This window comes from Rhipicephalus microplus, chromosome X (assembly GCF_043290135.1).
Source record: "Rhipicephalus microplus isolate Deutch F79 chromosome X, USDA_Rmic, whole genome shotgun sequence".
NCBI classification, from domain to species: domain Eukaryota; kingdom Metazoa; phylum Arthropoda; class Arachnida; order Ixodida; family Ixodidae; genus Rhipicephalus; species Rhipicephalus microplus.
The window spans coordinates 5,036,895-5,061,438 of record NC_134710.1 but is presented as its reverse complement, the minus strand read 5'-3'; the positions used below and the strand labels follow the sequence as shown (position 1 = coordinate 5,061,438).

Here is a 24,544-nt window from a genome sequence, read left to right as displayed (position 1 = left end):
CCTGTAAGGTTTTTTTTGAATAAAGAATAAAGAATAAAGAAAAGCATGAACACCAGAGTACGCGCCCACTGAGCTACTTCGTTATCCTCCTCAGAGGCTGGCCACGATAGCTGTCAGCCTACCTTGCGTCAATTCCCCCTTTTTTAGAGTGACCGTCCTGGTCGATGGACTGACCCTCGTATTAACAAACGCTCCTTCACTCAAGGCTTGAAAAAGTCACTCGACTAGAAAAAGTCGATGGGAGCGCCGTCTCCTGGGAGACCAAGTCACTGCACATCAGCAATATTCTACAGCAATTGTTGAGAAACGCAGCGTCAGTATCAGTCGAGCAGCGGCGCAGTGCTCAACTCAGTTAAGTGAAGGATGGAATTCGAGTCGAGGAGCATTTCTGAATACTTGGTGAGATGCTAGAGATAGCCATGGAAAAAGATGGTCACGTCACTGAAAAAAATAACCCCGCGTTGTTGTCGAAAATAAGAACAAGTTCGAAGCGTTTATAACTCGTGGGCGTGGTACGGTTTCACCCATACTAAGTGGACTACTTCTGGACATGGGCGTCGTCGGCTCAAACTGGTATCAGAGCTTTGTAGAACTACCTCGTAATTCACGTCACTGAGGCAGCGCACAACTTCGTAAGGGCCAAAGTAGCGTCGCAATAGCTTCTCCGAAAGCCCACGATGTCGGACTGGTGTCCACACCCATACATAGTCACCTGGTTGATAGTGGACGTTGCTTCAATCTTAGTTGTAACGGCGAGCGTCTGTATCTTGCTGTGTGCGAAAGTCGTTCCGTGCAAGCTGGCGGGCTTCCTCGGCTTTCTTGACAAAGTCATATACGCTGTAATTTCCGCTGGTGTCCTGGTCTACGGGGAGCATAGCGTCTAACGGTGTTGTGAAGCGACGGCCATAAACAAGCTTGAATGGTGTTAGGTCTGTGGTCTCTCGCACAGCGGTATTATAAGCAAACGTGGTGTACGGCAAAATTTCATCCCACGTTTTGTGCTCTACATCAACATACGTAGATAGCATGTCGGTCAGTGTTTTGTTTAACCGCTCTGTCAAGCCGTTCGTTTAGGGATGGTTAGCTGTTGTGTTCCGGTGATTTCTATGCGTCAGCTTGGTGACCTGTTGCAATAACTCTGCCGTTAATTCTGCGCCGCGATCGGTTATGAGAACAGCAGGTGCACCATGATGCAAAACAATGTCGTGGACGAAGAATCTGGCGACTTTAACTGCAGTTCCCCTAGGCATAGATTTGGTACCTGCATAGCGAGTCAGATAATTGGTTGCGACGATTATCCACTTCTTTTCTGAGGATGACCTAGGGAATGGACCGAGAAGATCCACTCCCACTTGCTGAAACGCTGCTAGAGATGGATCTAAAGGCTGAAGGAAGCCTGCGGGCTTTGCGGGTGGAACTTTACGCCTCTGACAGTCACGGCAGGTTCGGACGTACCGCTGAACCAACGAAAACAGCTGTGGCCAGTACTGATTTTGTCGGATGCGTGCTAATGTCCTAGCATAGCCTAAGTGACCAGCAGAAGGATCATCGTGGCACGCCTGCCAAACTTCCTCACGCAGTATCGTTGTAACGGCGAGAAGAAAAAGTTCCTGGCTGCTCTCAAAATTTCTCTTGTAGAGAACAATGTCCAGCAGGCAATACGATGTTCATCCACCTGAGAGGGGGCGTGGGAAATAACGTCTTCTCCTTGAAGATCATAGATGACAAAAAGTAGTTCATTGTCCTCGTGTTGAAGTTCAGCCATCCGCACCACACCGACGATGACAAGAAACGGTAAATCTTGTTCAGCGTCGGATGACGTCGGAGAATTAAGAGCACGAGACAGGCAGTCAGTATCTGTGTGCTTATGTCCTGATCCATAGACTACCGTTTTGTTGTACTCTTGAAGGCGGAGGCTCCAGTGGGCGAGGCGGCCTGATGGATTCCACAGATTGGCAAGCCAACAGAGCGAATGGTGGTCACTGACCGCTCAAAATGGCCGGCCATATAAGAAGGGTCAAAATCGCTAATGGCGCAAACAACTGCTAGGCCCTCTTTTTTGGTGGTAGAGTAGTTAGCCTCTGCTTTTGGAAGACTGCGGCTCACGTAAGCGATCGCACGCTCTGCGCCGTCCTGCTATTGAACTAGAATGGCTCCGATACCTACGTTGCTGACGTCCGTGTGAATCTCAGTGTCGGCAGTATCGTCAAAATGTCCTAGCACTAGAGCTGTCTGCAGTCGATTGCGTAGCTCTACAAATGCTTGTTCTTGTTCTTCCGTCCATACAAATGTCACATCTGGCCGCGTCAGTTTTGTGAGAGGCTCCACAATTTTCGAAAATCCTTCGACACAACGACGGTAGTAGGCACAGAGGCCGAGAAATCGCTAAAAGCCTTCTTGTCTCCAAGATGAGGGAACTTGGCAACGGCAGCCAACTTCTCCAGATCTAGTCAAACACCCCTCGGGCTCACCACGTGGCTGAGAAACTTGAATTCCTAGGAGCCTAAATAGCAATTTTCGGGCTTGATAGTAAGGTTTGCTCTCCGTACTGCATTTTAGCTTTCAAACATGTTTGTAAAACGTGCTTTAAACACAACGACATCATCCAAGTATACAAGACACGTCTGCTTTTAGTAAAGCGAGTACAGTGTCCATCATGCGTTGAAATGTGGCGGGAGCGGAACAGAGACCGAAAGACAGCACTTTAAGTTTTTGAGCCCGTCAGGAGTCATGAACACAGCTTTCTCACAGTCGCCCTCGTCAACTTCAATTTTTCAGTACCCTGACTTAAGATCTAATGATGTAAAGAACTGGGCATGGCATAGACGGTCTAAGGCACGAACAATCCATGACAGGGGATAAACGTCGCGTTTTGTGACTTAGCTAAGCCGTCGTTAGTCGACGCAGAAGCGTAGTGTGTTGTCTTTTTTCTTTACTAGGACAACAGGTGACACCCACGGACTTGTCGAGGGTTGAATGATGTCATCATTCAGCATTTCTTGAACTTGACGTCTAAGCACCTCTCTTTTCTTCTGGAACACACGGTATGGGTGTTGAAGAGGCCGCGCCGGCTCCTCTGTAATAACGCAGTGCTTTGTAACGGTACTACGTTGAACTTTATATGCTGTGGAGAAGCAGTCCGAGAATTCCGACACAAGGTTTAGCAGCCGCTCTTTTTGTGAATCTGGTAAAACTTGATTAACGTGAATGTGGCTGTCCAGTTCAGCACGAGCTTTTGAACCCGGTGAAGTCGTATCCAATGTGCGGACACCGGAAAAGTCAGTGATTTCGTTGAGCAAAACGACACTGGTGCCTCTACGCACGTGCTGAAACTCATTGCTGAAGTTGGTCAGCAGAACTCTAGAGCGTTTATTCTCTAACCGAACGAGGCCTCAGGCTAAGCAGATGTTTTGTTTGAGCAGCAGCGGGATATTTGCCTCTGCAATACCTTCATAGTCGTTGAATTCATCGAAAATGTCGCAGGTTACTAAGGTCAACACGCTACTACTCTACGGCGGTAACGTAACGTCAACGTCGACAATCCTCAAAGCATTGACGTAACTGCCGTGAGGGTTGCGCGCTAAAGCGTGTGCCGCTAAAGCGTGTGCCTAAAGCGTGTGCGCTAAAGCGTGCGCCGTATAAAACCTCACTTGCAACCCTTGCAAGTCAATCATGGCTCCGTTATCATGCAGAAAGTCCAGTCCGAGAATAGGTCCATCGAGCAGCTCGGCAGTATTACGAAATCTCCGAGATACGTAAATCAGTGAATACTGCAACGTCCCACCGGAGTGGGAAGGTGGCCTCCTGCCGTACGTATCTGGGACCCAGCCCACTGGGTAGAAGCCCTCTTCAGCCTGCAGGCAAGACCCGTGCTCATAACGGAAGTGTCTGCTCAAGTGTCCATTAGCACCATTAGTTCTTCGTCGTTTACGCTTACCACAATATTTGATGTTACCACTCTTCGCACCACGTTTGACTGCGTCTCTACATCTTTTTACTGTCGTCGCTGTCGTCGCAGTGGGGGATCTTCCGTAGAGTCAGCGTCAGCGGCCTCACCTCCGGAGGTCACTGAACTCAGTTTTCCCGACTTGCAGGACTGGGTGAGTGGCGTCTCGGAGCGCTGCGTGAATAGGCTGGGCTCGGTGACCTGCAGCGCGCAGGCGATGACGAGCGGGGCTCGTGCAACCGCTGTTCAATATTGCGACAATTCGAGATTAAGCTCTCTATTTTCAGTGGTCACCCGCCAGGTCGTGGACGAGGGGCTTTTGGCGGAAAATCGCGGAGACCCAAACGGTGGTATGGACATGTTGAGTAGACGTGTCCGGCTTCCCCACAGTGGAAACAAAGGGGTCTGTGGTCGGGTGTACGCCAAAAGTCCCTCTTCCTCGGTCATGCTTCGGCGACGAACAGCGGGCTGCGAGGATGGAAGCCTACCTCCATTTGCTGAGCGCGTCGCTCATTGGGGTAAAACAGGCTGGGTGAGCTGCACGATGGAGGACGTCGCATTGTTTCCGCGTAGCTCATTTCGACGCAGTGCCGCAGTTGTGGTGCCTCAGAGTGTTGGGGAGCGTGAACAGCTTGCCATAGCTCAGCACGTACCATCTACGCGATGGAGAGCTGCTCTACAGGTGAATCATTCACCTGCATCTTTTGTAGCTCCTCCTTGATGAGAGCTTTATGAGCTCTCGCAACGCGGTGATGTCATTCCGAGAGGAACAGAAGTGATCTCACTTGGATGTACACCCTGGTTATACTGCCTGGCTCGCTGTTGAAGGGCCCTCTCCATGGCAGTAGCTTCCTAATGGACCTCCGCAAGTGTCGCAGGCGGGTTTTGAATCAGGACGGGAAAAATATCTTCTTTAAAGCCATGCATTAAGTGGCAAACTTTCTTGAATTCGGTCATAGAGGGCGCCGCCCGCCTGAAAAGCCGATCCATGTCCTCTATGCAGGTCGTCTCGCTTTCGTTAGGGCCTTGAATTCTTGCCTCTATAGCACGCTCCACTGTCTCTTTCCTGTCCTCTCGGGCAAAGGCCTTGAAGACTGGTGGTGAAACTCATCCCATGACGTAAGCGTTGTTTCGTGGTTCTGAAACCACGTTTTCGTGGAGTCCTCGTGAAAGCAGTACTCATAACGTAGCTTACGCTCCGGGGTCCAATCGTTGATGACGGCGACCCGGTCTAAATGCTCGAGTCAGTGATGGGTATCTTCAAAAGCATCTCCGTGAAATGTCTTCGGAGTCTTGGGCTGGTTGACAACCAGGTGCGTTGGTGCTGGCGCGGTGACGTTAGGGGGTGCACATGTTTGGTTCATAGTCCTCTGACGTTCAGGCAGCAAACCGTGCTGTGTCTTGAGTCCCTGGAGACGACCGACGGCTGGAACGTCGTACGTGCACAGGAGTAAGCTCGGCTGAGTTACTCGATGGGCTTGCGTCACGGGTACTCTCCGGGGACCGTATCATCTACCGTACCCCGAACTGCCACCAAAAAATGTCACAAGGACACAAGGACGCAGGCACGGAACAGGACGTTTATTTTCTGTACCAAAGGCCAAAAGCCTTAACACGTACCAGAGCACGCGCCCACAGAACTACTTCGTTATCTTTCTCAGAGGCTGGCCACTATAGCTGCCAGCCTACGTTGCGTCAATATGACGGTTGAAGGGGACAGAGGGAGGGGGCTTGGGAGATTATGGACGCGTGGGGGGGAGGGTCATCCATAGCACTGGTCTGGGCTGTGTGCTGGGCTTTGAAGGTTGTGTGTATCATTTCATCAAGATGAAGGCAATGTTGTGAGAATTAAGCTTGAGTTGCACGCAACTTGTCAGTTGAAAAAAAATGTCAAAGTAGGAGTGCTGCTCCTCTGAATCAGCAAGACTTCAATAGTGTGGACATTTTCAAGTCAGCAATATGATGTTTGAAGGGGAAAGGATGGAGAGGGCTGGGGAGATTATGGATGCGTGACAGGAATTGATTGATATGTGGGGCTTAACGTTCCAAAACAACCATATGATTATGAGAGACGCCGTAGTGGGGGGCCCCGGAAATTCCGACCACCTGGGAATCTTTAACGTGCACCCAAATCAGAGCACATGGCCCTATAACATTTCCGCCTCTATCGGGAATGCAGCCGCAGCAGCCGGGATTCGATCCCGCGACCTGCGGGTCAGCAGCCGAGTACCTTACCCACTAGACCCAAGGTGGGGCCACTTGAGAGGGCTGGTCATCCAGAGCACTGGGCGGGCCTGTGTGCTGGGGTCTGTGGGTTGTGTGTATCATTTCATCAAGGTGAGGGTACTGTTGTGCGAATTCAGCTCTAATTGCGCGCAACTCGTCAGTTGACAGGATACGTCAAAGTAGAAAAACTGCCCCTCCGAATCAGCAAGGATTCTACATTGCGGACATTTTGAAGCCAGCAATATGACGGTTGAAGGGGACAGCGGGGAGGGGGCTTGAGGGATTACGTACGTGTGAGAGGGAGGGTCATCTAGAGCACTGGGCGCGGCAAAGCTCGCAAGGTCAGAAGTTCGCAAATTCAGAAGCTGGTTTCTTTACATAAACATGGAGTTTGAAACAGTTAAGAGAAGGCCAGGCGAGCTACAGTTAATTTGAACTTGAGAACTGATAGGCGGTCAGGTGGAATACTTGGGTTAAGAAACCCGCTACTGAAAGCTAAGGAATCAGCCTAGCCTGCAATGACAGAATTTGGTTCTAATGCGGATGCCGAACCATTTCCAATTGCATATATACTTAAAACGCGCGATCTAAAAATTGTTAAACAGTAAAAGAAAAACAAATGGTGTGGGCTGCAGCTTCATAAGCGACCACCTGCTAGAAATGCTCTTCCTCACCTGAACAAGATTGTCCACCCTGCTGCAGTACTTGGCCACTACCTCTCTCATGAAAGTACCAACCAATCAACGCTTGGCGCTCAGTCCCCAGCAGCTGCGAAGCAACTGTCTAAGGGTGAGGGTGCTAAGAATCTCTCGGTCCGAACAGGCCGCCATTGGAATCTGAACTTGTCAACGTTCAATGCTAGATTGCCATCTAGGGAGGCTAGTTATCTAGAGAGGCAAGTCTAGCTGTGCTGTTCCAAGAATTATAAGGTGTTAAATGGGATGTTATAGGGCTCAGTGAAGTTGGGAGGACAGGTGAGGCTTATACAGTGCTGAAGAACGGACGCGTCCTTTGCTACCACGAATTAGTGGACAGAAAAAAACTACGATGGGGTTTCGTATACACAAGAACATTGCTCGAAACACAAAGGAATACTGTGGCAATAGGGAGAGTGTGGCAAGTGTCAAAATTAAGTTTGATTATTTGATGCGGTGTTTCACGACCCAAAACCACCATATTGTTAGGATAGATACCGTAGTTGAGGACTCGGGAAATTTCTGTCACCTAGGTTTCTTTAACGTGCACACAAATCTGAGCACACGGGCCTACATCATTTTCGCCTCCATCTAAAATGCAGCCACCACAGCCAGGGTGTGATCCCGCGACCTGCAGAACAGCAGCCGAGTATCTTAGTCACTACACTACTGCAGCGGGGATGTGGTGGCGTAGTGACAAAAGTGCTCTGCTAGGTGTAGTGAAAGATACGATATGAAGGGGGTACATGCCTACGTGCCTATTCATTGATCCATGATGATCACTTAGTTAAACGTTTCTATGAACGTGTAGCCAGTCATTAATAAAGTAAACACACAGTAATTCTTGGAAACATTTTCACACGCACACTAAGACGCAGTATTCTTTACTGATGGGTGAATTTAATGCCAAAGTAGGCAATAACAGGGCGGGACAGCTTGCTGTGGGGGAATATGACATCGGCTCTAGAAATGCTATAGTGGAATGATTAGTACAGTCCGCATACCGTATAAATTACGGATCCCGAATACCTTCATAAAACGAGCTAGAAGCCTTGGTGGATGTGGCGGAGTCCTATAACGAAACTATAAATTAAATAGACTTCATTCTGTGTGCACACCCAGGCATTTTGCAATATTCAAAAGTATTTGGCAAGAACTGACTCAGGGACCATAGAATGGCAAAAGCTCAAATTCTCTCAGATTACAAAAATGCATAAATCGATGTGCAAGAAGCCAATATAGAACCAGCAATGAGAGGGAAAGCACAGAAATTCAGAATATCGCTTCAGAATAAATTCGCGGCTCTAAACGAGGTAGCCTATGTTATCGTTGACACAGTTAACGATGATATTACTAGTATCATCAGTGTGCAATAGACGTGGGAGGTACACTCACTAGACAGGACACTGGCAAACTATTCCAGGAGACGAAAAATCTCATCAAGTGACGACAAATCAAGAAAGCCTTGAATGCAACTGACAAATTAGAGCGAGTGGAGCTTTCAAAGTTAATCAATAGGCGTGATGTAGCCGACATCAGAAGGTATAACATGGAGAAAATCGAGCAGGCTGTAAAAAAAAACACCAGGCCTGCGCGCAACGCATGACACAATCATAGCGAAAGCACTTTTTGGGTAATCGATACAAGCACACTTGCAGGGTACACACTACGCCATGGAATGGAATGAAAAAAACTTTATTACAGTCCTGCAGGACGCGCTTAGCGCGTAGCGGGCGTCTCCCACGTAGGGACCGACAGGGAGTACCTGGAGGCCGCTTCGTGGGCCTGCTGGACGGCCCATTGCTGGTCGGCGAGAAGTGAGCTCCTGAGGGACCTCTCCCACTTGCTTGAAGTAGAGTCGGAAGGAGTTGTTCCACACTCCCAGAGCATGTGTGCGAGTGTCGCTGTGTGTCCACATGATGGGCATGTGTCGCTGGGGTATGCATCGGGATAATAAACGTGAAGCGTCGCAAGGTTTGGGTACGTGTGTGTCTGTAATAGGCGTAGGTTTAATGCCTGCGGTCGGTTAAGTTTCGGATGTGGGGGTGGAAAAATGCGGCGTTCCAAGTAAAAGTGCTTTGCGATTTCATTGTACGTAATTGGTGCATCCCGATTGGTATCTAACCCAGCAAGATGAGGTTGCCCTGTGGCAGTGCGGTCAGTAAGTGCGCGCGCTGCATCATGGGCGATCTCGTTGAGGTTGGATAGGGCACCCGGCACCTGGCCGAGATGGGCGGGGAACCAGATGACAGTGTGGTGCTTCAGGGCACTCGGGTTCGCATTGCACAGGATACGTAACGCCTGGTCGGAGATGACTCCACGGTCGAAGGCTTTGATGGCCGGCCTGGAGTCACTGTAGATGAATTCCCGTTTGCTGTCGAGCATAGCTATAGCTATAGCTACTTGCTCCGCTACTTCGGGTTTTCGGGTGAGGATTGTGGCATAGTTAAGAGTCTGCTGCGCGGATTATACCGCGACCGCGGCGAAGGCTTGGTTGTTGCGATAGGCAGCGGCGTCCACGAACGAGACGTTGTCCGCTTCCGTGTCTATGCGCTTCAGAATTGCGGTCGCCCGCGCAAGGCGCCTGCCTCTGTTGTATTCGGGGTGTACATTTCGTGGTATGGGAGCGATCGTGATAAGATCGCGGATTTCACGGGGAATTAGAGTCAACTCTGGGGGGTCCCTGGCCCTCGAGGAGAAGAAGCCGAGCTCGCGCAGAATATGGCGGCCCGCCTTGGTGGTAGTGAGTCGGGTCAATTGCACACGTTCCTGAGCTTAGGCGATCTCTTCTAGCGTGTTATGTACGCCAAGCTCGAGGAGTTTGTACGTTGGAGTGGTGATAGGGAGGCCAAGGGCTCGTTTGACCACCTTGCGAATAAGCGCATTGAGTTGATCGCGCTCAGCACGCAGCCACTTGTGTATAGCGGCAACGTAGGTAAAATGGCACAAAACAAACGCGTGTACGAGACGCAGCAGGTTGTCTTCTTTGAGACCATGGTGCCTGTTGGCTACTCTACGTACAAGTCGTATGGCATTCTCAGTCTTAGTCCTGAGCTTGTGCACTGTTTGGGTGTTGGTTCCGCGGGACTCGATGATCATGCCGAGGACCTTGATGGTGTCTACCCTGGGTATAGTACGACCATCTCTGGTGTGGAGGGTGATATTGCGTTCTGCCGGAGGTTTCCACCCTTTGGGCTTGGCACCCCGGCGTTTGGGCAAATATATCAACAGCTCCGACTTCGCAGGTGAGCACCTGAGACCGGTGTGGTCGAGGTAAGACTCAGTGGTGTCGATAGCCTCTTGCAGGGCGGACTCAATGAAGCCATCCGACCCTGTGGAGCACCATAGGGTTACATCATCCGCATAGATAGTGTGATTTAGCCCGTCTATTTTTGAAAGTCGTTCGGAAAGCCCGATCATCACGAGGTTGAAGAGCGTGGGTGAGAGGACGGATCCCTGAGGAGTGCCCCGCTGCCCGAGCTCCACTTCTTCCGACACTAGGTCTCCTACGCGGAGGACGGCTCTGCGTCGAGTGAGAAAAGAGCGGATAAAGTAGTAAAATCGATGACCTAGGCCGAGGCCTGCGATCGCTTTCAAGATTGACGAGTGCGTTATTGTATCAAAGGCCTTTTCTAAATCGAGACCGAGTATTGCACGAGTGTCCCGAGTGTTCCCGCCATCTAGAATTTGATGCTTTAGGAGTAACATGGCGTCTTGTGTGGATAACCCTGGTCGGAAGCCAATCATGTGGTGCGGGATGCAGTCGTGATCTTCGAGGTATCGACCAACCCTGTTGAGGACGACGTGCTCAGCCACTTTGCCCACACACGACGTGAGAGATATGGGGCGTAGGTTATCTAGGCTCGGCGCCTTTCCCGGTTTGGGTATGAGAATCGTGTGAGCTAGTTTCCAAGCATCGGATATCTCACCCTTTTTCCATATCTCGTTGATAGTGTCAGTGAGGTAAGTGACGGAGGAATCGTCCAGGTTGCGTAGGAGCTTGTTGGTGATGCCATCGGGGCCAGGGGCTGAGCGGCCATTGAGCTCATGGAGAGCTCGGCGCACATCTTCAATAGAGAAGTCGGCGTCTCAGTTAGTGTTGTCGCTGCCAGAGTAATCAGGGTGAGGGGTCACAGGGCCCGTGGGAAGCGGGAGATATTTTTCCACGAGGTTCTTGACAACATCTTCCGGTGACACTGTCCGTTTAGCCTGATGAAGTATCTTCACGATCGAATGACGCTGATTTGTGCGGGTGTTGGTTTCATTGAGGAGGTGTTTGAGTAAGTTCCACGTTTTGCCATTTCGGACCTGACCATCAATCGAATTACAAATTTCGTCCCACTGCTGTTTTGAAAGGATGCGGCAGTGATCCATCATGGTCTTGTTCAGCTGAGATATGCGTTTGCGTAACCTCCGATTAAGGCGCTGGCCCTTCCACCGGGCCAATAGAGACTGTTTGGCCTCTAGTAGGTGGGCGAGACGACTGTCCATATTTTCGGTTGGAAGGTCTGTGCTGATAGTTTTCGTTGCCTTTTTTACATCAGCTTTCAGCTGGGCCGTCCACGTCTCGAGGCTCGGTGGGGTATCAGTAGGAGGTCGTTCTGCGCGGGTCTTACGAAGGAGGTCCCAGTCAACCCACGTGTACGACTTGGTCTTCCTGCTTACTGTGGGGAGGTGTACAGCCAATATATACAGCACTACGCCATAAACCATCATAATGTTTTGTGCAGGCATTCACTATCCCATCCTTCGTAATTTTTCGTTGTAAAGTGATACCCGCTACATCCTTCCAAAGAATTATGCGCAATTTTTCGATGCTGTGACTGACGACGATGAAGAATTTTGCCTCGCGCTATTGTATAGGGTTGTACTATTTGACAACCCAACGTTACACAAATGGCAGTGTGTGACGCTTGGCTGTTCGTTTGTTGTTCTAAACGCTTTATTACACACAGTAATGAGATTTCTTTCCTAACTTGAAGCTTGCTTAGGGTCAGATTGCCAGAAGTAGTTCCAAGCACGGGTGCAGCTTAGTGGTAGTATACTGGCCTGGCACGCAGGAAAACCTGGATTGGAAACTCATTGTGTCCAAGGTGTTTTTACTGTTGAGACGTTTATTGGCGGACGGTTGTCGACGATGCTTGACAGTGACAGTCAATGCGGGTACCGACTCTCTGCACGAGCTGCTCTTCTTCTTGCTAAAAAGGGCAACCCACTAGAAGGCGCTGGAGAGGACGACCCACTGTTCGAAGGCTTCACCACAACTACCCCGGGTACGAAGAGGGAGCCGCCTGGCGACCTAGCAGCTGGTTACTATGAGCGGGTCGTGGTAGGCTTTGAGGCGCTCCACGTTGACAATGTCGCGCCCTCGACGGCGCATGTCCGAAGATGGTTCGATGGGTTCGATCAAGTAATTTACAGGGGAAGTGCGTTCGACGACACGGTAGGGGCCTTCGTATTTGGGCAATAGTTTTGAAGATAGGCCAGTTGAAGTGCTAGGGATCGAGAGCCAGACGAGCGCTCTAGGGAGGAACATGGGCGCAGTAGTGCTGGTGTCAGCGCGAATGCCTTTTTGCCGCTCTTGATCATGCGCTGTAAAGGTCCTTGCGAGCTCTCGACACTCTTAAGCAAGCTTGGCTGTAGCAGAAATAGGCGCCCACTCTGACGGATCTGGCTTGTACGGAAGTATAGTGTCTATGGTGTGCGACGGGTGCCTTCCATATAATAAAAAGAAAGGTGAAAACCCAGTAGTGCTCTGAGGGGCGGTGTTATATGCGTAGGTGACGAAGGGTAGAATGGAATCCCAATTTGTGTGATCGGCGGCGACGTACTTCGAGAACATGTCGCCGAGTGTACGGTTGAAGCGTTCAGTAAGGCCATTCGTCTGCGGGTGGTAAGCAGCAGTTTTGCGGTGAACAACGTTGCACTCTTTGAGAATGGCTTCAACGACTTCAGACAGGAAGACGCGGCCTCGATCACTGAGCAGTTCCTGAGGTGGACCGTGTCGCAGCATGAATCGTTGGAGCAGGAAGGAGGCCACATCGCTCGCTGTAGCCGCGGGGAGAGCGGCAGTTTCGGCGTATCGCGTGAGGTGGTCCACAGCAACAATGGCCCAGCGGTTACCAGCCGACGTTAGTGGAAGTGGCCCATACAAATCAATGCCAACGCGCCCAAACGGCCTGGCAGGGCAAGGTAAAGCTTGCAGACCTACCGGCGACAGGTGCGTTGAAGTTTTGCGGCGCTGACATTCTATGCAGGAGCGAACGAATTTCTGCACATAGCGGTACATGCCGCGCCAAAAGTACCGTTGGCGAATGCGCTGGTAAGTCTTCGATACGCCGGAGTGCGCACATTGCGGATCAGTATGAAAGAATTCGCATATGTCAGAGCGCAGACCGCGGGGTATGACTAGTAGCCACTGGCGGCCGTCACCGCTGTAATTGCGTCGGTGGAGAAGGTCGTCGCGAACGGCGAAATGGTGGGCTTGACGCCGCAACGCGCGAGTGGATGGAGTGGATGGATCAGTCAGCAAGTCTATCAGAGAGGCAATCCATTGATCCTTGCGCTGTTCAGTAGCAACGGCATGAATGCTAATGGAAGAAACGGCAAGGTGAGACGCTGAGTCGTGGGAATTGTCGTCAGGCAAGGGAGAGCGCGACAGGGCGTCGGCGTCAGCATGTTGCCTTCCGTTGCGGTACAGCACGCGGATGTCGTAGTCTTGCAGGCGAAGTGCCCACCGGGCGAGACGGCCTGAGGGATCTTTCAATGAGGACAACCAGCATAGTGCGTGATGGTCGGTGACTACATCAAATGGGCGACCATATAAATAAGGTCGGAACTTGGTAAGGGCCCACACGATTGCCAGACATTCTTTCTCAGTGACGGTGTAATTAGTCTCGGCTTTTGTAAGCGTACGGCTTGCATACGCCACGACATATTCCGGGAACCCTGGTTTGCGCTGCGCAAGGACAGCGCCGAGACCGACACCACTGGCGTCCGTGTGTACCTCTGTAGGAGCAGTAGGGTCGTAGTGGCGGAGTATGGGAGGCGACGTCAGTAAACGACGGAGCGTTGTGAATGCGTCGTCACACTGTGATGACCACGAATGGAGAGGCCCGTTACTACCGAGGAGTTTTGTCAGCGGCGATGCGATAGACGCGAAGTTTCGGATGAAGCGCCGAAAGTAGGAACACAGTCCTAAGAAACTGTGCAGTTCCTTGATGGATGTCGGCTTGGGGAACTCGGTCACGGCCCGAAGCTTGGCTGGATCGGGGAGAATTCCGTCCTTGGACACGACGTAGCCGAGTATTGTCAACTGCCGAGCTGCAAATCGGCACTTTTTCAGGTTCAGTTGCAGACTGGCGTCACTCAGACGCGTTAAAACATGCCGCAGGCGTTGAAGGTGCGTTGAGAAGTCCGGAGCAAAAACGACGACGTCATCGAGGTAGCACAGGCACGTGTGCCATTTCAGGTCACGCAGGACGGTATCCATCATGCGCTCAAAGGTGGCAGGCGCATTGCACAGCCCAAACGGCATGACGTTGAATTCGTACAAGCCGTCGGGAGTGACGAAAGCGGTCTTCGGTCGAGCGTCCTCAGCCATAGGTACTTGCCAGTACCCTGAGCGCAAATCTAGAGATGAAAAAAATTCGGCTCCTTGCAGGCTGTCAATCGCGTCATCCACACGCGGTAGTGGGTACACGTCCTTACGAGTGATCTTGTTGAGACGTCGGTAGTCCACACAGAACCGCACAGAACCGTCCTTCTTCGCGACGAGAACGACAGGAGATGTCCAGGGGCTGTTAGAGGGTCGAATAACATCGCGGCGTAGCATGTCGTCCACTTGCTCGTTGATTACACGGCGTTCTGTGGGAGATACGCGATATGGACGTTGCCGTAGTGGTGGTTGTGCGCCTGTGTCAATGCGATGCGTAACAGTGGATGTGCGGCCAAGAGAAGGTTGAGAGACGTCGAAAGAAGAGCGGAATTCTTCCAACAGGGCCAGAAGCTGGGAGCGCTGGACCGGCGTAAGGTTGTCGGCAATGGAAGAACCAAATACATCAGCGGATGATGAAACAGATGTAGAAACAGCACTAAGCGTATTGGAACTTCGGCAGTGCGTGTCATCAGGTTGATCCATGACTTGTGCGTCTTCGATGGGTTCCACGCTGCCGAGACATTCCCCTCGCACCAACGTAACACTGTACGGGGATGAGTTCAGAACAAGAATAGTGGTGCTGCCGCGAGTTACTTGCACGGTCGCGAAAGGAACCAGCAAACCTTTTCTGGTGAAAACACGATGAAATGGTGAGAGGAGTGCAGCGGTGTCTGAAAGACTTGCACAGTACACCGACACCGCCACGGACGAGTTTGCAGGCACTTGCGTGTCGTCCCTGACGAGTAATTTGCTTGCAGTAGATGGACTGTCGGCCGGCGTCAAAGAAGAGAATGGTGTTAGCTCTATTTCTGCTGGTGCGCAATGAATGACGGCGTCGTGGCGGGAGAGAAAATCCCATCCTAGGATGACGTCGTGAGAGCATGAAGGAATTATGATGAATTCAACGGCATACATCACGTCCTGAATCATGAGGCGGGCTGTACACATCGCTGTAGGGTGAATGCTTTGGGCGCTGGCTGTACGGAGGGAGAGCCCGGAAAGTGGCGTGGTCACTTTGCGCAGTATTTGGCTAAGCTTTGCGTCCATCACGGATACGGCGGCTCCAGTATCTACAAGGGCAGATGCACGAACACCATCCACAAGCACGTCTATCACGTTCGATGGCCTTTCCTGAGGGCTTCCGCAGTTCGACAGCGTCGCAGCCCTTGCCTCGTGGACTGCGACGACTAGTTTTCCTGGTCATCCTCTAGTGGACGTGGCCGCATCGGCGACAGTGAGCGACGTCGCGGAGAATGTGAGCGGCGGGTAGATGGAGCGGGGCGGGACGACGGTGACGTAGGTGGCGGTTGGTCATAGAAGCGGCTCGATTGGCTGGGAAAATTGGAGGCGACTTACGGTCGCTGCACACGATTGCAGTAGCGTGCTACGTGCCCGACGCAACCACAAGCAAAGCAGATGGGGAGATTGTCCGCAGTGCGCCATCGGTTCGCGGGTCCCATCCATGTCGAAGAACGCGATGGGCGAGCCGGCTGCTGATATAACTGCATAGTGGGTGGCACACGGGGCACGTGGATGACGTCGGTATATGTAGGCGGCACAGTTTCTCCGAAGGCCTGGGGTCTGGCGATGGTTTCGGTGTAACCAAGAGGGCCAGTCACAGGAATCGGTGGGGGTGGCCTGGCGACAACTTGGGCGTAACTGAGTGGTGTAGATACTGGAGGCGGCTGGTGATATTCTGGAACGACCTCCGCGATTTCCTGCTGAATGGCTCGGCGGAGGGGAGGCAGAAGTGTGCTTGACGACTGTTCAGCACGTTGCGGGGAAGCAAAGGCCAGTAAAGAGACCTGGCGGGCAACTTCTTCACGCACGAATGACTTGATTTCAGCAAGCAAGGCGGTGTGGTCCGGAAGTGTTGACAAGGCCGAGAGATCAGCGTCACGGGAGGGTGGTCGACGGGTCATCGAGCGCTGCCGTCGCAGCTCCTCGTAACTTTGGCAAAGTGTAATGATCTCTGCCACAGTGCGAGGGTTCTTGGCCAGGAGCATGGTGAAGGCATCGTCGCCGATGCCTTTTAGAACATGGGTAATTCTGTCGGCCTCTGACATGCTCGCGTCCACTTTCTTGCACAAGTCAAGGATGTCCTCTATGTAGCTTGTGAAGGACTCACCGGTCTGCTGTGCTCGTTCACGTAACCGCTGTTCGGCTTGGAGCTTACGAACGGCAGGACGGCCGAACACGTCGACTACGGCGGTTTTAAAAGCGGACCAAGTGGGGAAATCGGATGCGTGGTTGTTGTACCACATGCCGGCCACACCCGCGAGGTAGAAAACCAGGTTGCCGAGTTTACCTGCCTCGTCCCAATGATTGGGGACGCTGACGCGTTCGTACATAGCAAGCCAGTCCTCGACGTCGGTGCCATCCGCGCCGGTGAAGACAGGAGGGTCCCGGATGCGGGGAACACCGGAACATGGCGTCGGCGCAGGAGGAAGCGTTTTCTGTGCGGCGTCTTGGTGCATGGTAGAAGGCACGGTGCGGGATCGTAGCTCCAGGGGCATCAAATGCTAACCGAAGGTGTTAGAAGGGCACAGCACTCTCCACCAAATTGTTGAGACGTTTATTGGCGGACGGTTGTCGACGATGCTTGACAGTGACAGTCAATGCGGGTACCGACTCTCTGCACGAGCTGCTCTTCTTCTTGCTAAAAAGGGCTACCCACTAGAAGGCGCTGGAGAGGACGACCCACTGTTCGAAGGCTTCACCACATTACATTTACTTAGTTTTTCTCGTTTTGCACGATAGTAATTACGGACACCGGTGGCGGCGAAGCACAACTACGGGGCACGCAACCCGTGTTGTGATTTATTTATTTAATTTAATTTAATTAGTACCCACAGCGCCCATACAGGCATTATAGTGGGGGGGGGGGTACAGAAAAGAACATGAAAATTGCAGGTTCACATAAGTTCACATAATTGCATTCACATAAGTAAAAAAAAGAGAAAAGAAGTAGATTTCCAAAATACAAAAACATACACAGTTGCACCGAGCACAGATGCGTCAGAAAAGTCATATGTATTAGAGAAAAAAAAATTGATGAAAATCTCATGATAATTAAAACAAAGTGCAGCATTCGTCTAGCACAAGGGCAAATTAACACTAAAACAAAACAACATAGCTTACAACCAAGATACCGTACAGATCATGGCGACTGCCAGGCGCACACACGTAGTCTACAGGGCTTAGCGGTCCAAAGATTCAATCATTTTTATTGCAGAAAAGAACGCATCCGTTGAAGAAATTTCTACAATTGTGGGAGGAAGTCGATTCCACTGACTGATAGTTCTCGGAAAAAAAGAGTTGCTGAAGGACGATGTATTACATTTATATTCTCTTATCTTGTGTTCATGATCTTTGCGGGCTGAAATGTAGTGAGGCCGGCTTATGTATACGTCACAGGGAATTCGAGTATGAGAATAAAATATGCTGTGCAATAGCTTCAGTCGAAACGATGCCCTTCGGTGCTGCAGAGACTTCCATTTTAACTTCAGCTTAGCTTCCGTCGCACTGAATTGTCTGTCGTACATAGGTGCATTAAACACATATCTCGCCGCCATAGACTGAACTTTTTCTAATCTTTCTTTATTTGATGATGTTGCAGGGTCCCACACACAACATGCGTACTCCAGTACTGATCTCACGTATGTTTTGTATAGTACCTCTCGGGTTTGCTGTGGAAAAGCACGTGTGTTTCTTTTTAAGAATCCTAAGCTCCGACAAGCTTTATTTACAGTGTAATCCACATGCCGATTCCATGATAGAGAGGGGCAAAAGAAAACACCTAGGTATTTGTATTCGCGCACCATTTTTACCGGAGAGCTGTTTATTGTGTATTCAAATTCACCTGGGTTTCTTTTTCTGGAAAACCTCATGCATACAGTTTTCTTAAGGTTCAGTTTCATTTCCCATCGCTGGCACCACGCGTATATTGCACATAGGTCGTTTTGGATTACGGAACAGTCAGTTTCAGAGGTAATCTGACGATATAAAATGCAGTCGTCTGCAAATAGCCTAATATGGGATTGTACGTTTTCGTTAATGTCATTTATATATAATAAGAAAAGTAATGGTCCCAGAACTGATCCCTGAGGTACCCCTGACGTAACACTAGTTATTTCAGACTGTTCGCCGTTTACAACTACATATTGTCGCCTCTCATGTAGATATTCAGCAATCCATGCAATAACTTGGTGATTAATATTAAAGCTGGTTAGTTTTTTCAGCAATAAGAAGTGTGATACAGTGTCGAACGCTTTTTGAAAGTCGAGGAAAATACAGTCGACCGAAAATTTGTCGTCCAGTGCTGCTGCTAAAACATGGGTGAACTCTACCAGTTGTGTGACGCATGATAGCCCCTGCCTAAATCCATGCTGGTTAGAGTTGAATAGGGAATTACTATCTATGTGCTTTACAATCGCAGTATATAAAATATGTTCAAGAATTTTACTGCACACAGAAGTGAGTGAGATAGGGCGATAATTATTCACAGCATTGCGCGGGCCAGATTTATGTATAGGAGCAACAGACGCCATTTTCCAATCAGTTGGGAGAGAACTCTGTTTTAACGATTTTTCAAAAATAACTTTCAAGTACATAGACACTGCATGGGAAGAAGACTTCAACATAAAATTAGGCAAGCAATCAGGACCCACTGCTTTCGCACAATCTAGATCTCTAAGTAGTAATTCAATGCCACGAGCGTCAAGTACTACATCAGGCATGGATGTGGATTCGTGTACCAACAATTTCAAGTCTTTTTGGGGGTCAGTAGCGGCTGAGAACACTGACGTAAAATATAAATTGAACAACTTAGCCTTTTCTGTCGTATCGCTCACGGTAATATCACCGCTGGTCAAAGCGGGAATTGAAATGTTGTCTTTCTTGTTTCGTTTGATATACCTCCAAAGTTCTTTCGGGTTTTGCGTTATTTTACGTTCAATTGTTTTAAAGTAGGCTACTTTCATTTCGACTGTAGCATTATTTACTTCACGCGTTGCCAGCTTCAGTTTGCAAGAGTTCTCTTCCGAGGGATTTCTTTTAAATGAACGGTAAATTCTCTGCCTACGCTTGACCAAAACGTCGAGTTCTCTACAAAACCATGGTTTACTTTTATTACGCCTTCTAGTTAGCACCCATGTCGGAACAAATCGGTTTCTCAGCTCTAGAATCTTGTCTTTAAACAAATTCCACAGCTCTTCTACTGAATAATCATCGGCAAGTGTTTCGAAAACAATGAAATATGCCTCCAATGCAGTGTTGATTCCTTGGACATTAGCCTTCGCGTAATTGTACATGCACCGACTCCTTTCACTGTAAGCACTCGTATGTTTCATATTTATCTCACTTAGCACAACCTCGTGGTCACTTATCCCTGGTAATACTTCAGTGTTTTCTACCATTTTTGGCATATTTGTGAAAAATAGATCAAGGATATGACCTCCTCGAGTTGGTTTCAACACTGTCTGTGTTAAAGACAAGAGGTTCATGAAATCAGCCATTTCAGATTTAAAACCAAGAGAACTTCCAGAAGCTATTGGTTGCTCATTCCAGTCGAGATCAGGCAGGTTAAAATCCCCACCTACAACGACGTAATCAGAGGCGATTTTTGTAGCTGTAGCAGTGAATTCACTAAATTCCTTAGTTGAACCAGTTGGCGGTCGATAAAAAGAGCAGACTGATAGTGATTTGCCATTCGAGAGCTTAAGTTGACACCAAACAGCTTCACTCGTATCGTCTGTAGTGCTTATGCCTATAGACGGAATGCGCTGATCTACCAAGATAAATACACCACCTCCATGATAGTTCCTGTCTTTCCTGTAACAAGTAAAGTTATCTGGAAATACCTCGGTGTTTGCCACGTCTTCATTCAGCCATGATTCAGTACCGATAACTACACTTGGTTTGGTCATGCGCACTAAGTCATCGAATATGTCAACTTTATTTTTAATGCTCCTACAGTTTACTAACAAAAAAGAAAGTGAAGAGCATAAGAACTTAGTCGGTCACTTGCACTGCACAACCTTGCCTGAGGTATCATCGTAAGTGTACCTGATGCCGTCCATGTGAAGGGTATCGTGTTTTAGCTGTACTCGTGCGTCCCCGCTTCTATTTTCTCTAGCAAACTGCCACAAAATTCGCCTTTTCTTTCGCACTGGTTCAGAAAAGTCTTCCGACATACCGATACCTGTATCTTTCAAATTCTTGGCCTTTCCTAAAATCAGGTGCCTTTCTTTCAATGACCCGAACCTTGCGATCACGGGCCGCGTTTTTCCCTCTCGAAATTTCCCGAGCCGATGAGCTTTTTCTATCGTTTCGGGGTTAACTTGTAATTTTGTCGAGCATACTTCTTTCACAAGCGATTCAGATTGTGACCAAGATTCGCGGACACTTGTATCAGGTATGCCGTAGAATACCAAGTTATGCTGTCTACTACGATTTTCAAGATCATCAATCTTATTTTGAAGCAACTGTATCACCCCGTGCTGGGTATTACAGCGCGCAGTACACTCAGTGATAGCGGCTTCTAATTTTGACAGCACTGACATTTTTCCTTCCATTGACGACACTCGTTCACTCAAGTCATTTATAGCAGCCTTATGTTCCGCTTGGTTCGCTTCAATGGTATTAAGCTTTCGAACAATCGCGTTTTGCCCATCCAAAATTTTCTGTAGCGTCGCATCAACGACAGGGCCAGGATTCGTTTCGATATCCCCGCAGAGAATTAATAACAAAAAATAAAAGCAAAAACGACGCAGCAGCAAAATCCGACGCTTTGAGTGGTTTCCAGCATCGGAATGCACGCGCACACAGTTATACAACATATGGGGTGGAACCAACAGCTTTTGCTGTAAAAGCGGCAGAATCCTAAAAACTGCGAAGGCAAGTTTGTGCGTAGGCATAATTTGATGTATGCAATAGAATACAAGGAAGACAGAGTCATATAACTAATATAGATAGAATAGTTGAGGTTGCGGAGGAGCTCTACAGAGAGCTGTACAGAAGGCGAAAAAAACAGGATGATACTGTACGGAGCGTAATAGCCTATAAGAAACCGACATCCTACCACAAGTGACAGGGGAAGTAATCAATGACGTAGAAGAAATGCAAAGAGGCAAAACCACTGGTGAAGATAAGGTAACAACGGAACTGCTGAAAGATGGCGAAGAAATTGCGGAACTGCTGAAAGATGGCGAAGAAACCACGCCCTATGCTGGCTTTCCAACCTAAAGTATCTGTCCGGACGCTTGGGTCTGTAGATACTACGCTTACAGAAGTACCACTTTGACATAATTTACAATTCTGGTAGAAAACATCAGGACGCCGACGCTTCATCTCGTTCCCGCTTCTTACTCGCCATATCAGCGTTGGCGAGAGCTCGACCGCCACATCTACCGCAGTTCATACACTCGCCTCAATAGGGCAACCCTTTTTGGGTGACGAGCGAACATTTAGCTCCCGCCAGCAGTCTGAACCATACTGCAGGCGCATTATGGACCACTTTTTGGGAGGTTCTCATCCACCTAACGTGCAACTTCGTCGTCAACTTCTGCACTTAAACTGGGCGATGAGGTTCTCTACCGCCACATTTACCATCCTGACGGTCAGCGCTGGGTTACTGTGCTGCCACGCTGTCCTTGACATCAGGTACTCGAAGCTTTCCAGGATGACTTGACCTCTGGCCATCTTGGCCTTCGAAAAAACTTTTGACCGCATTCGGTGTCGTTATTACTGGCCTGGCCTTTCTTCTATCGTAGTGCGGTACGTCGGTTCCTGCTCCCAATGCCAGCGTCGTAAACTCCCGACATCTGCACCTGCTGGACCTCTACAGCCAATTCCATGCCCTTCAATGCCATTCGATGTTGTATGTGTCGACCTTTACAGGCCTCTCCGCAGCACATCTGCTGACAAACAATGGATAGTGACCGCCGTGGACCACCTGACACGTCCTCTATCATTACTGGCTCAGCTGCGGAATTTTCAGACTTTATTATTCACTCCATAGTCTTGCGCTATGGGGCTCCTGCGTACTGCTTAGTGACCTTGGCAAAGTGTTCCTGTCAAAAATTTTAAATGAAGTACTGCGTGCTTCTGGAACTACTCATAAGACCGCTTCAAGCTACCACCCTCAGACCAATGGTGTCACCGAAAGATTTAACCGAACCCTTGCTGACATAACTGTTTGTGTTCATCACCACCATCATCATCATCATCATCATCAGCCTGACTACGTCCACTGCAGGACAAAGGCCTTTCCCATGTTCCGCCAGTTAACCCGGTTCTGTGCTTACTGCTGCCAATTTATACCCGCAAACTTCTTAATCTCCTCTGCCCACCTAACCTTCTGTCTCCCCCTAACCCACTTCCCTTTATGTTCAACCCGACCACAAGAAATGGGATACTCTTCTACCATTCTTGATCTTCGCCTTCAACACCACCGTTCAGCGAACAACTGGCTACTCACCGTTTTACCTCATGTACGGGCGTCCCCTTACTACCTTTCTCGATGTCTCCTTCTTTAACAGCCATGTTTTTCACGTCAATCTTCTAGCGAAGAATACATTTGGCGAAAATGCTGTAGGCCCGTGTGCTCAAATTTCGGTGCACGTCAAATTTCGGTGCACGGCTGAAGTTGGTATGCGCCACAGTTAATAAGGGAACAACAACAAGCTTTTTTCAATGGGTTGGAGCATCGGACGGCCCACTCGTTACGCTAATCGCATTATGGGATGACTGGTTGTCATTTCGCTGTTTTTAAACGCTTTGTAAGTCGTATTAACGCGATTGCTTTTCCGACATCAAGCCTGCCTAAGGCAAGTTCACGAACAAGTCACAAGCATAAGCGCAGCTCCGTAGTGGAATACTGGGCTGGCACCCAGTGGACCCGGTTTTCGAGGCCCACTGTGTCTTTGGTGCTAAGTGTGTGTGTGTGTGTGTGTGTGTGTGTGTGTGTGTGTGTGTGTGTGTGTGTGTGTGTGTGTGTGTGTGTGTGTGTGTGTGTGTGTGCGTGTGCGTGCGTGCGTGCGTGCGTGCGTGCGTGCGTGAAAATGGCCAATAATTTACTATCAAGCAACGAAAAGCCACAATTGGTGACAATTATCATCGCGCGCAGGTTCTCTTCGCCGGGGCCTTGCAGCAGTGACCTGGTGGTGTACTTGCAGTGCAGCTTGCCAGGTACGTCTATGATGCACGAAATTAGGCTAGTTCGAAAAACTTTCCTGGCGATGGTGATGCTGTCTAATGCGAATTCAGAGATCAGCTTCGTGTTCGGGCAAGGCAAAGTGTGTTTTGACTTTCCGCAATGTATGGACTCCACCGTAAATCACAACTTCTGTCAAGTAACACAACACCAGCTAAGTATTTACTTCCGGATAAGTGAGGTACCCGCTACACAAGGCAAGTATGTGCACTATGTTGGTGCACGGTGTGGCTGATGAAGAATTATGGCTAACTATATTTCAGTGGGTGGGAAGCGTTAATCCACATGGTCAATAGGTGTTGTGTGATGACTGGGTAGTTTTTACTCTAACTTACGACCCTGTTTGACGACGAGTATTCAGGAAGGGTTCAGTTCACCGTGACGTTGCAGATTGTTACTTGTGCCGGCGCAGAAAAAAAAACGTATGGCTACCCCTGCTGGTCTCCTAGTGAAGTTCCAGCTTTTATTGACATGAGTTGAACTTGTTTTATCTACTTTGACAAATGGAAATGAATCTGTTTCAGTGGCCACTGATTATGCCACTCGGTAGGCAATCACACAAGCGCTACCGGCCAGCTGCGCAACTCATAATGCTGGCTTTCTGCTCAACGACATTGTTCTCCAGCATAGCACTTCCCACCGGCTCACAGATCGGGGTTGCTGCTTTCTGTCACGTGTGGTTGATGATCTACTTCAATGTTGTGCAGCCTGTAAGAACTTCACCTCCCTCAAATTAACGGTCTTACGGAGCGCCTCCACCGCACCCTGACAGACATGCTTTCTATGTGCACATCTAGCGGCTACAC

At 49.5% G+C, this 24,544-nt stretch overlaps 1 protein-coding gene across 3 annotated transcripts in view; it reads left to right on the top strand.

Moving 5' to 3' along the window:
* Nucleotides 1–24,544, top strand: part of LOC119175633 (uncharacterized) — a 237,041-nt gene that overhangs the window by 181,336 nt on the left and 31,161 nt on the right. For all 3 annotated transcript variants that reach the window (XM_075881728.1, XM_037426540.2, XM_037426539.2), the window contains one exon: nucleotides 23,652–23,713. In XM_075881728.1, coding sequence (XP_075737843.1) covers nucleotides 23,652–23,713 — 62 coding nt within the window. The remainder of the gene's footprint in view (nucleotides 1–23,651; nucleotides 23,714–24,544) is intronic.